Source organism: Polypterus senegalus, chromosome 2 (assembly GCF_016835505.1).
Source record: "Polypterus senegalus isolate Bchr_013 chromosome 2, ASM1683550v1, whole genome shotgun sequence".
NCBI classification, from domain to species: Eukaryota; Metazoa; Chordata; class Cladistia; order Polypteriformes; family Polypteridae; genus Polypterus; species Polypterus senegalus.
In genome coordinates, this window is record NC_053155.1 from 271650992 (window position 1) to 271664798 (window position 13807).

General features: G+C 36.0%; 1 protein-coding gene across 10 annotated transcripts in view; it reads left to right on the forward strand.

Moving 5' to 3' along the window:
- cnksr2a (connector enhancer of kinase suppressor of Ras 2a) overlaps positions 1–13807 on the forward strand; it is a 763738-nt gene that overhangs the window by 302792 nt on the left and 447139 nt on the right. For all 10 annotated transcript variants that reach the window (XM_039745560.1, XM_039745565.1, XM_039745561.1 and 7 more), the window contains one exon: positions 9059–9100. In XM_039745560.1, coding sequence (XP_039601494.1) covers positions 9059–9100 — 42 coding nt within the window. The remainder of the gene's footprint in view (positions 1–9058; positions 9101–13807) is intronic.

Here is a 13807-nt window from a genome sequence, read left to right on the forward strand (position 1 = left end):
AATTTATCATATTTAAGTGCTGTTGAATGCCCAGAATGGTCTGGGGTAGTCTTTTGGTTTTGGAATCCCAATATGTTTGTTTTCTCCACCATCCTCAACAGCTTCTGCTTTTTTCTCTCTCTCCACATGTTAATGGGATATATTATCAAATTTTACATTACCTTTTTAGCATTTTAACCAGCAGAGACTAGGAATCTTCCATTTTACGTCTTTTAAATGTAAAATTTTCTTTTTATTATTTTTAAAACACTTTTGAATACCTTTTGTAGTAGCACCTTCAAAGTCAGCATAAAACTGATTATGTTGTGGCAGTTTTCTGTTCATGCAGATTCACTCTCTATAACATCTGCTTCTGATGGATTATTCTACTGAACTCTTTTTCCTGGCTCTTGTCACAAGGTACTGTGAAGCCACTGCAGATGCTCCAAAATGCAGCAGCACATTTCGTTTTCAATCAGTCAAAGTGAATGCACATCACTACTCTTCACAGGTTACTTCTCTACCTCCCTGTAGCAGCACACATTAAGTTTCAATCCTTAATTCTTGCCTACAGGGTAGTAAATGGTTTAGCCTGTACTTATCTTGAGGCCTCCATTTGGTCATATGCCAAATGATGAATAGTGTGTAGTGATACCATCTCCACATGGCATCACATTTCAATCCAGACTCTGTGTGTTTAAGAAGAATTTGAAGATCTGCCTGTTTTGTAAATACCTTCCTAATTGCTAATGGTTTTGAGACTGGGTTTGTTTTCTAGTTAAAGTGTGGTAAATTAGTCTTGTGATTTAATTGATTTCCATGGCGGTTTTACTTGTATGTTCTTAAGCATTTTCCACTTGTTGTGGTTCAATTTTTGTTTCTTAGTCTTGTAATACTTATTTTAAAACAAACTCTAACTGATGTTGGCTCAGTTATGTTGACCTCATTTGTAAGCCGCTTTGGGTAAAACCATCTGCTAAACGAATAAATGCAAATTAATAAATCAGTTACAGTATATTGGCAAATGAGTGTAACCTGCTTTGTAAAGTTTAAAAACTCGACCAGTATTCCATAATATTAATAATATACAGCAAGAATACTTTTTACTGGTTGTTTCATAGTGCTTGATCCTTTTTCATTGCAATTTTATTTCACCAGGTTAAAAAATTTACCCTTCAGAGGTAGCCTTTATTAATAATACCCAAAACTTCAGTTTTTTAGCCATCAAGATATGTTCTTGACCTTCATCCTTTGTGTATTTGTTTTTATCCTTTAATGTATTATATAATATTTAATTTAATTCGGCTTCCCAAAGCCACAAATCAATTTTATGACTACTATTTCAAAATGCACACCGAGGAATATGCAGAAACCCAACTTTGTCAAACATTTCAAAACTGGGATTGAAAATTGTTACATAATTTGCAGTTTATTTCACTTTTATTTGTTTCATCAGAAAATCATTTGTTTTCCATTTTAATTCACACTAGTAGATTAGTGTAAAGTAGGCAATGTGAATAATTGTGATATGAGTAATTGAAAGCCAATTAAAAATAGACCTTAACTGGAAGCAGTGCAAATACAAATGAAGTCTCAATATTTTGTCCATTTGTCTGGTGACTTACATGATTGCATTCTATTGAAGACCTAGGACAAAATAAAGCAGATAAGCATGTAACTGACTGTGAAACTCAGTCACTTGGCCAATGGGTGTGGGAAGTTAGTAGGAATATATTGTGATAAGGCGGACGGCACGGTGGCGCAGTGGGTACTGCTGCCGCCTCGCAGTTAGGAGACCCGGTTCACTTCCCGGGTCCATCCTGCGTGGAGTTTGCATGTTCTCCCTGTGTCTGCGTGGGTTTCCTCCGGGTGCTCCGGGTTCCTCACACAGTCCAAAAACATGCAGGCTAGGTGCATTGGCGATACTAAATTGTCCCTAGTGTGTGTGTGTGTGTGTGTGCGCACGCCCTGCGGTGGGCTGGCACCCTGCCCGGGGTTTGTTTCCTGCCTTGTGCCCTGTGTTGGCTGGGATTGCCTCCAGCAGACCCCCGTGACCCTGTAGTTAGGATATAGTGGGTTGGATGGATAGATATTGTGATAAGACACATTAAAGTCTGTGACGATGGTCAGTTTTAAATGATTAAATATGTAGCACTAGGGCTTTGTTGTGGTGTGGGTGTGTGTAGTAGTGTGGCAGACCTACAGGTGATGAGTTATCAGGAAAGATTAAAAGAGCGGAGACAAAAAAAAAAATGTAATCCTAACAAAACCCATCATTCACTTTTAGGGATTAACAATATGGAGTCATGCATATGCTGCATATGATCCCTAGTTGTTGTACTTTTTTTGTTACTTTGATATTAGTTATCTTGTTATTTGTTTTATTATAATTTTAGTTAATGACTCTTACTTAGGTCTATTATGGTAATTCGCTCAGTCTTAACAAGTTGTCCTTTATCATTTGAAGTTTAAATATAATATGAAAGTTGGGCATGTCTCTATGTGTCTACAGAAAAATATATGTGAATATTCACAGTCAAAATGTTATGTTTATTTTTTTCAGTATGGAAATAACTGCTGTAATTTTTCTCTTTGAGTATTCAGGCTGACACAGCCTCCTGTGATGCCATTGGATTGCACGATGTAAACTCTTCCTAAATTATCAGGCCTGCCATGGCAAAAGCCTTGTTGATTTGGAATAGAATTTATCAAAACAAATCCTTCTGTAATTAATCGGTTTTTGGCAGATTAGACTGTTCATCTCATTTTTGGAATTTATGAACATACCTCTCTGATTATGTATATTAATGTGATGCTGTTTTTGTTTCTTTTTATAGCATGGTTGCTTCAATTTTGTGTTGATATTTGCATTCCTGTAGCTATATTGTTTACAGTTGCCAAGTCCATTGCCAGTCACATGATATATTGTTTCATCTTGTCCTACCTATTTCAGAAGATATTGCATAGCTTACAATATCAAAGCATCAGATCCGTTCCTTCAACATATTAATAAGATTAGTGTAGTTGGAGCATATGTACAGGTTATTTTGAGGACATTGCAATGTTACTGTCAACAACTTTGTTTTTTTTTTTTTTTTAACTTTGATATTCAGTTTTGATGACTTATTTTGGTTTTTCTTGATTATTACTACATAATGATCATCTGCCCCTATTAGTCTCTCCATCTCTTGGTCATTTTCTATAGCCAAGAAACTTGTCCTAAATGTAACCTTATTGTTTTAAATGTTCAGCCTTAAGTCTATACTGTATACTTCTGTGCTATTAAGTCAGAGTTAAATTAATCTCTGGATCAAAAAAATCAGTGTATACCTAGACATACCAACTGCAGGTTACCAACTTCAGGCGTCCAACTTTGCACATTTCCATAATGATGTTGAAAGTGAAGTGAAAAACTTTAATCAAATTACTTCCTAGTGCATCCTCTACTTTAATAGCAGATTTAAGGTTACACTGCCATACTTAAAATGAAATTAAAATCTCCTATTAAAACTCAGATGTTCAAAATTATAATTAAATCACGATTAATTTTCTGCATATTCCCTCTTACACCTAGCCAAATAAAATTTGACACAGCAGTTTGTAGTAACAGACGCAATGAACTATAATACAAATTACATATGACACTAATGTCATAATATTTCTTTTTAATTGATGAACTTTTCAAATCATAATTTTAAACTAAGCTCAAATTAAAAAAAAAAAACAGCTTGTCAAGGAAACCTTTACATTTGTGTTGCACTAATTGCACACTGGATATACTATGCTAAGTAATTCCCTTCAAAGTTATACTTGCTAAAATGGCTGAAATAGAGTTAAAGGGAGAAAATTGTTTTCCTGCTTTATGGTTTTAGTGTATCTAATCATAGTATGATGTTAACATGGCAATTAACATTATGCTATAACTGTAGATTATAGGCCTGGGTAAAAGTATAGATTTTCTGATTGATCGTTATTTTTCATTTAAACGATTTGGTATCGATTATTCAAGTCTCAAGACTGATCTTGTGAATCTCTGTTCTGCTGAATTATTGTATGAAAAATTTTGCTTATCTTCATTTTTGGTGTCTTATCCAGTAGATGCCGCTAATTCAACTGTTAAGGATTTCTATAGACAAAACTCTTTACTATTTCAGATTAAATGTCCTCTTTAACAAAAATCATCATCTTAGACAGTTAAATTAGATGTGTGGACTTATGGCTTCGAAAAGTGCGTTCGTAAAGTACTTTATAAAAGCAAAGCCACATGCAAGCTGTGCAACTCAGAAGTTATTGTTATTACAAAATAAATTTGAGAAACCATTTACCCTGACATCACCCATAAACTTAATGTCAGTTGACAGCCAAACGAATAGAGCCTAAGCAAGAGAGGGAGACAGAATGAGAGCTTTGCTACTTCTTATTTATCATTTCTCCCTCAACAACCATTAATGCCAACACAACAACAGGCTTCATAGCCATAACACCTGGCAATAATATGAATTCTAGGTCAAAAGATATGTCAAAGCTATCCTATTTTAAAATGTACTAACTTAATTTAAGACTACAAAATGTCAACAAAAGTTCAGGAGAGACTTAACAATCTACACTGGAGACAGCGGGTAACTCCAGACTTCCATTTAATTTGCTTCGTTCCCAAAAAATATCAGTCTATAGCAGTTTTTATCTGAAAAGATCAGACACCCTTGAAAATGAGGGCTTTTGACAAATGCTGCAGGTTTTTGAACTGCAGTATGCTGTACCAGCCAGAAAAGAACTGAGTGAAGTTATTGAACCAAAGCTTTAGGAAGATCTACAAGAAATGCCATCTCCATCATTCCAGTGGAGAGAGCAGCCTTCACTTGCGACAGCTCAACATCCAGGGCAGCAGATTCATAGTAATGACATATTAAAAATGATGGGCACCTGTGGCATATGTGTTGCGACAAGCATGCTGCATGCCAGTCACACTGGGAGCAACCTCGCTGCCTATGAGCTGCTGAGCTCCTGAGATGACTCGCTGTTATGTCTAAAAACCTTTCTAGCATTTCCAATATGCTGTTCCATTGCCTGACCACATCAGTCTCAAGCTTGTGTGTTGGCAGGTCCAATAAATGTTGCTTCTTTGTAAGCATGTGGCTAGCTGTCCTGGAAAAACTTTGCAATGTGCTTCACACAGCAAAGCAAGTGGGCAATTGTTGGAATTTTCAGAGCAGCATGCAATACAAAAGTTAGCATTCACAAAGTAGCCAACTTGAAGTAGTGCCATAATAGTGGCGTCATCAGTCATGATAGCCAATTCTTTTTCATTTATGTTCCATTCATTCAGTGCTGTTGTCAACAAGAATCAGTTCTAGATGCTTGTTTTAAAATGCTTTTTGTCTGAGAACTGTCAAGACACATTTATGTGACAGATTAACATAACTGCTACAAGTGAGCAACCAAAGATATGTGTAACTTGTACAATTATAGAAAGAAACTAGTTTTCCTGCTACATTTTTACTTTCAAGTAATTCAAGATTATCTTAAATGTCCAATATAGGAATTAATTTGATGAACAGTTTAGTTGAAGGGTGTCTACATTGGGGATCATAAAACCAAAAATAGGTTGTTGATTAACATTTATTTAAGAAGCAATATTTCACTATTTTATAATAGTATTTGCAAGATGATATAGATGTTTTATAAAGTAGATGGCATTGCATTGTATTAACACTAGAATTACCAAAGCCTACGAAAAAACTTGTGACCGTGGCCCATCTTAAATCCATTCTCACGTCTCCGTCAGTGTCTTTTGTGTTGTAAATGTGTTGATAAGCACAAGCAGCAAGCAGCCTGCTATCCCATCCCCCCAACAACTCAGAAAGGGTAGAAACTTCTCTTAGCTCAAGTCTGTTTACCTGCTTGTGAGCTGCCCAGAGTTGTATCGGGTAAATAAATATATTGTTATTTGGAATGCATGCATTTCATGCGTGTGCTGTGTCTACAACAATCTATATAAGCACATCGGTTTAGTAGTAATTGACAAAATGTAGACATGAAGTGCATAATGTGTGAAGCCTGAAGTCCAAATATCAAATAAACACTTTCACAAGAGGTACAAGTATAACAAAACAAGTGTTTTTTTTAATTGAAGAATATAACTGCAGAAAAAGAATTTGCGTTAGGATACGACATTGACACGCTCTAAATTCGACTGCTTTGGTGACGCAGCGGTAAGAACTGCTGACTGGTAACCAAAAGGCCGCTAGTTCGACCCTGGACGCCTCCATTTTGAGAAGCGAGCTGCTCTTTTTCTTACTATTATAGAATAAAAACTTGCATTTGATTTGAGTCTGTAACAGCTGCTGTAAATTTGTGATACTTGTAAAGGTTAGTGTTTTTTTTAGTTTTATTCTCCCAGACACATTCACGCTCCCCCTGATCTAACACTGTTGTTTTCACAAAAAGACATGCTATAACAGAGGTGAACTCAGATGGTGATAAGGGTTCTATATCTAAGAAAGTGAACAGAAGTCCTCTCCACAAGAAATGTCCACTCACACAATGCAGCTGCACCAGGCGTAAAGGCGAAAGAATGCACGGTGCACTTTTGCCATTATATGTTATATCCACTCTATCATAACATTTAAAAGGAGAATGATAGATATACTGTACAGTATCTTTACTGTGGTGCAAATTTGGCTTTTTACAGAATCTCCCTAAATAAATAGATATATACTATATGGACAAAAGGTTTGGGACACCACCTCTTAATGCTGGATATTCCACGGTCAGCTGTAAGTGGTGTTAATGGAAAGTGGTAACATCAAGGAATAACAGCAACTGAGCGATGAAAACAGAAGACCATGTAAAGTCACAAAGCAGGGTCAATGCCTGGCATGGTGCATAAACATCGCCAATGCTCTGCTGATTCCATAACTAAAGAGTTCCAAACTTCCACTGGCATTAATGTAAGTTCAATAACTATGTGGCAGGGGCTTCATAAAATGGGTTTTTATGGTTGAGGAACTGCATGCAGGCTTCACATCACCAAGTCCAATGTCAAGCGTCTGATGAAGTGGAGGAAATCTGTTCTATGGAGTGTTGAATCACCCCTCTCCGTTTGGCAGTCAGGTGGGTGAGTCTGGGTTTTACAGATACCAGAAGAATTTTACCTGCCTGACTGCATTGTGCCAACTGTGAAGTTTGGTGGAGGAGGAATAATTGTGTGTATCTGTTTTTCAGGGTTTGGGCTAGGCCCCATACTTCCAGTAAAGGGCAATTTTAATGCTTCAGCATACCAAAATATTTAGGACTTTGTGGAACAGTTTGGGGAAGGCCCTTTTCTATTCCAGCTTGACTGTACCCCAGTGCACAAAACAAGGTCTATAAAGGCATGTTTGGATGAATTTGGTGTGGAAGAGCTTGACTGGCCCTCACACAGAGCCCTGATCTCAACCCTTGAACATGTTAGGGATGAACTGAAACAGAGATGGTGAGTCAGTTCTTCTCGTCCAACATCAGTGCCTGACCTCATAAATGCTCTACAGAATGAACGGGCACAAATTCCCTCAGCAACACTCCAAAACCTTGTGGAAAACCTTCTAAAAGTGGAAGCTGATAGCTGCAAAGAGGGGACCAACTTCATATTAAAGTCTATGTATTTGAATGCAATGTCATTAAAGTCCCTATTGGTGAAATGGTAGACGTCCCAATACTTTTGTCCATATAGTACTGTACTGATAAGAAGGACAGCTGTGTGCCTGTAATATTCTGTGCCAGCCCTACCACCGTCTACACTTGTTTTGTAGTCCTGAGCTGAGCTGGTGTCATACCAGGATGTAATACAGCCATTGAAGACAAACCCTTTGCACAGTGGTTGACCTGAAAGACCCTTCTGTATGTTTTGTAAAGGTTTATGTTAAGAAGTCTAGCCCGAGTAGACCAGCTATTAAAGAAAGTGTTAAAATGTAGTTCTCAAACACTGATATATTGACATTCTGAAATTTAGTTGTGAGATTTTTTGATGGTGACTTTGCTCTGAAAGGTTTTCCCCAGATATTTTAAATAAAATCTTTGTGTATCATAAAAAGTATATACTACTTCAATTGCTGCTGTTTTGAAAAGAAACTCAGGCCATACAGGTATATGCAAATATCATGCCCAACAACAAACTTCAGTAATGTAACCAGTTAAACAATGTTGGAAAAAATGTATATTCACATTCTAGTTTTGGAGCTATGCCATATTATTCACTGCAGTTTGTTTCTATATTTTATAAGTGTAAACCAGTTTACAGAAATTAAGTGTGTTTAACACTGCAAATATAGTGGATGGGGAAAATTAAGTTACCTCAGTCACTGTAGGACACCGTGTGTTATGTATTGGTTCTGGTTAATTTATATAAAATTGAAATTCTAAAATTTTGGCCTCATTAAGGTTGAGATGATGCCAGGCTACCACAAATGCCAACAATCACAAGGCAGCATATTTAAATTGCATTATGTTACATGCTCGCTTAGTGCAAAATAATGTTTTTTTTTTGTTTTTGTTAGAGAAATAGGAAATTTCAAGGCACATAGTAGGCTAATTAAAAAAGAAAAATGTATCCTTACTTTTCCTGACCAAGAGAAAAGATGTACCTAAATGATATTGCACCAGGGTACATATAAAAAAAATTTCAATAAAAAGTTGGAAGAAGAGAATTTGTGCATCCATCAGCTAAACATTAAGCTACATAAACACACTTGTCTAAAGAATAGGCAAGAACTTTATTCAAAAAAACAAAGAAACATAAGCAAAAGTGCAAAGCAGCATAGGTTTTTTTTTATTCAAAATATTTTCAGAAAGACCATTTCCAAACAGTATTGAAAGTAATATTTAGATCATAAACAGATTTGTTTAGTTGGTGAAGGTGTTGTTTTAAAGAAATTCATACTGTGTCTGAAACACCGACACAACATACATTTACTACTTATGCACGATCAGCCTGGGGCAGAGTTGCATACTATAGAGATGTCTAAAATATTTGGCTTTTTTGACATCAGTGTGGTAATCGGTAAACTTCAATCATAATAATGAATTTTTTTTTTCTTTACAGGATTGCACTGTATATGAGACAGAAAACAAGATTCTTCATGTGGTAAGTTGCTACACACAGTCTAGTGTGTTTTCATGAATTGTGCTGCATTTAAAACTGATATACAGATGTTGGATGCAACTATTATTTTCATTTGGTACAAATCAATATCTGTCCAAATATTCTAAAACATTTTGTAACTTAATCAAACACATTATGGTGAAAATTAGCACTGAGTAGGGGGAAAAAGGTACATATAAGTACATCACATTTTATTGTTGACAAAGGTTAAAAATACAACCCCAATTCCAATGAAGTTGACGTTGTGTAAAACGTAAATAAAAACAGAATACAATGATTTGCAAATCCTTTTCAACCTATATTCAATTGAATACACTACAAAGACAAGATATGAAATGTTCAAACTGATAAACGTTATTGTTGTTTTGCAAATCTTCACTCATTTTGGATTTGATGCCTGCAACACTTCCAAAAAAGCTGGGACAGGGGCAGCAAATGACTGGGAAAGTTCAGGAATGTTCAAAAAACACCTGTTTTAAACATTCCACAGGTGAACATGTTAATTGGAAACCGGCGTTTGTCATGATTGGGTATAAAAGGAGCATCCCCAAAAGGCTCAGTCGTTCACAAGCAAGGATGGGGCGAGGTTCACCACTTTGTGAACAACTGCGTGGGCAAATAGTCCAGCAGTTTAAGAACAACGTTTCTCAACATGCAATTGCAAGGAATCTAGGGATTTCATCATCTACTGTCCATAATATCATCAAAAGATTCAGAGAATTTGGAGAAATCTCTGCACGTAAGCGGCAAGGCCAAATACCAACACTGGATGCCTGTGACTTTCAATCCCTCAGGCGGCACTGCATTAAAAACCGACATCATTCTGTAAAGGATATTACCACGTGGGCTCAGGAATACTTCAAAAAACCATTGTCAGTTAACACAGTTCGTCGCTACATCTACAAGTGCAAGTTAAAACTCCACCATGCAAAGCGAAAGCCATATATCAACAACACCCAGAAACGCCGCCCGCTTCTCTGGGCCAGAGCTCATCTGAAATGGACTGATGCAAAGTGGAAAAGTGTGTTGTGGTCTGACGAGTCCACATTTCAAATTGTATTTGGAAATCACGGACGTCGTGTCCTCTGGGCCAAAGAGGAAAAGGACCATCTGGATTGTTATCAGCACAAAGTTCAAAAGCCAGCATCTGTGATGGTATGGGGGTGTGTTAGTGCCCATGGCATGGGTAACATGCACATTTGTGAAGGCACCATTAATGCTGAAAGGTACATACAGGTTTTGGAGCAATATCTGCTGCCATCCAAGAGACGTCTTTTTCAGGAATGTCCCTGCTTATTTCAGCAGGACAATGCGAAGCCACATTCTGCATGTGTTACAACAGCGTGGCTTCGTAGTAAAAGAGTGTAGGTACTAGACTGGCCTGCCTGCAGTCCAGACCTGTCTCCCATTGAAAATCTGTGGCGCATTATGAAGCGCAAAATATGACAACGGAGACCCCGGACTGTTGAACAACTGAAGTTGTACATCAAGCAAGAATGGGAAAGATTTCCACCTACACAGCTTCAACAATTAGTGTCCTCAGTTCCCAAACGCTTATTGAGTGTTGTTAAAAGGAAAGGTGATATAACACAGTGGTAAACATGCCCCTATCCCAGCTTTTTTGGAATGTGTTGCAGGCATCAAGTTCAAAATGAGTAAAGATTTGCAAAACAACAACAAAGTTTATCTGTTTGAACATTTCTTGAACATATCTTGTCTTTGTAGTGTATTCAACTGAATATAGGTTGAAAAGGATTTGCAAATCACTGTATTCTGTTTTTATTTACGTTTTACACAACGTCCCAACTTCATTGGAATTTGGGTTATAGAAGGAAAGATTTAGAGAAAGTTGAGCTAAGTTTTCCTATTTAATTTCTACTTCTTGAAAGGCACATTGAACAAGGGGGTTTCCTTATGTTGACTATGTTTAGTTTCCGGATGACAAAGGTGAAAAACATGCAAGAAAGACAAGTCAGGGTGGAGGTGGGCTTTCCATTTTAGTTTAATACTATGTAAAATTTTCACATTTTTATTTTTTTTAGAGACATACTATTTAGGCATTGAGCAAATACCTTCTAGCATATGAGACGGTTAAGAGCACATTTTGCAGATTTTTGATCCCACCTTTTCCTTTGGGAAACCACTGAGCAGAAGCTGTCCATTGAAAACTGGGGAAAAATTAAAATTCTACTTACCTGCAATAATGTATAAAACAAAATATTTTTTCTTTGTATATTTATTTTTACTTTTCACTTAAAAAGCTATTTTTGGCCAGTGCCGGCCATGGAGAGGATGCATAAAAGACACTATATAGCTGTCAGTATAAAAACTGTAGGGTACAAAGCATAGAAGAAAGTTTCTGCATATTGAGATAAACTTTGTAGGATGAGGCTCATGATGAGTTTGGTGTTTTTCCAAGAGCATATTTAAAATGAATCCTTCTTGACACTCCTATTTTTGGGAAAATTGTAATTTTTGTAGTAGATTCAGACAAATATATATATATAATTATCTATCTCAAATGGCTGATCTACAATATAGTTTTTTGGATTGCCTCCATATGTTGCATTTGTGCATTTTGAATTTTCTAATTGTATTGCTAAATATATATTACACTCTGTGGTTGCAGTTAGGAAATTCACAATATATAAATTAAATTGAATAAAAGATTACCCCCAAAAAGTGTCATACTGCAGTCTTTTAGTGTTCCCTCTTATGGTGTGGCCATAGTATTGCCGCTTCATGCACAAAGGTCCACAGCTACAAACATACTGTAAATGTTGAGGGTTTAAAAAGACAAAAACATCAACCCATTATTAAATTTGTTGAACATTATTTTACTAAACATATTATCTTAGAGCCAGTGTTACATTATGGCATGAGTAAATGTACTGACAGGAAGGAGCATTATCCTCCCTTACTAAACATTGCTCTTACAGGGAACTACTTGTCTGCACATTTACAGCAACATTGATTGTTATTTATAAGGCCAGTTGAATGTCCAATTAATAATGTAGATATGTGGCTTAATAGTACCATCAGTCATTGTTAAGTTGACTAAAATTGGAATTAGGTTGTCATTCACAGTCCAATAATTAATTCAAAGGCACAGTGGGACTTGTTAGTGTATTGCATACGTGAGTTAGACTTTCTCTTAGCTGCTGGTATAGCATACTGTATCTTGTCACACTAAGGATTGAAGATTGTCACTTTTATCCACCTTTACTGTTTCCTTCTTTTTAAAATGTATTTATTTATTTTATGGCATCAAAAATAGTGTATATCTTAGTGCTTCATAATTTTGCTTTAATATTTGTATTGTTGACAATCTGCTGTTGTCCAGATTAGAATGAACTCTCCCAACAGATTAACTAGGTGTGTGTTTTTATGATTTACCTTTATGCCAGTTATGTCTCTTAAAGGAGAGATTTTACCAGGAATGTTCTCCTTACATTATTGTTATTTGGTTAATCTGTTTGATTTGGAGTGAAAAGGTCAGAAAAATGGTTGGATGGATGTAAAATAACAAAAGACACTGTCAGATGGATTATACTTAAATTGTTCTTGTTTTTTGTGCTTGTATTTGTCATTCAAATGTTGCTGATATATTAGATACTGAAGATACATAAAATTAAATCATAAGAAAAACAATATACAAAAAGGCAAGAAAAACGATAATTACAGCTATCAGTGCAAGAGTTTTTTAGACAACAGATTAATAATGTCCGAAAAAGTGTTTTTTTGGTGTTTTTGTAGAAATGGAGATGAATCAAAAGTTTAGATTACAATGGATTGTCTTTTCTACCAGGGCAATCCTTGTACTGGAAAGTGGTAAGTAACAGATATGAATCTTTTCCTGGAAGAAAACAGAGTCACTTCTAAAGTCTGGGCAGACCTTTTAAAGTTGTGTGACTTCTACACCAAGCTTCTGTTTGGTATTTCATGTTTCTTTTTTCTTGTTAATTAATATGATTAGGGATCGATTCTGCGTTCTTTTGTTTAGCTAACCTTATACCACTTAAAGGCTTAGGGAACTCCCTACTAAACCCATTTAGAACCTCTTGTAAACGTGTCAAAAGAAAAGCAATTTCTAGGACTTACAACCCATGTTTATACATTTTGTTTTTAGTGACATACTGTAATTGTGAGTGTAATTCACTTACAGCCCTTCATGCAAACTTAATGACATTTCTTCTTTTGTTTCTGCTAGCCTAATAACAATATAGGAACTCTGTACATCTATATGAGAACAAATACATTATGATGTATTTTGTAGTGTTATCAGTAACCTGGGAGTTAATTCACTTTTTTAGGACCTCTTCACCTTGAGAACCTTTCATGAAATGAACATATTTTTCTTTGCTCATTATATGATACTTTTATCAATCACTTCTTAATGGTTGCATGTTCAAGTTTCAGTTATGAGTACACTTAATACTTCCATTCTTTTTATTTGAAATGTTTCCAATCATTACTTAATTTCTGTATATTTAATTCTCTAAGTGAAAGAAAAAAAATATTTTCTTCCAAAATATTGGATTCATACAAAATAGATGATATACTTAGAAATCAGATGGCAGCCTCTAGGCCTTGCCTGGTTACATGCCCTGTGAGAAGCAGCTGCAGGATGTGGAAGCATATGGTTTCATGATATTGACCTCCCAAAAGATGTCCTAGCCTCTAGAGTGT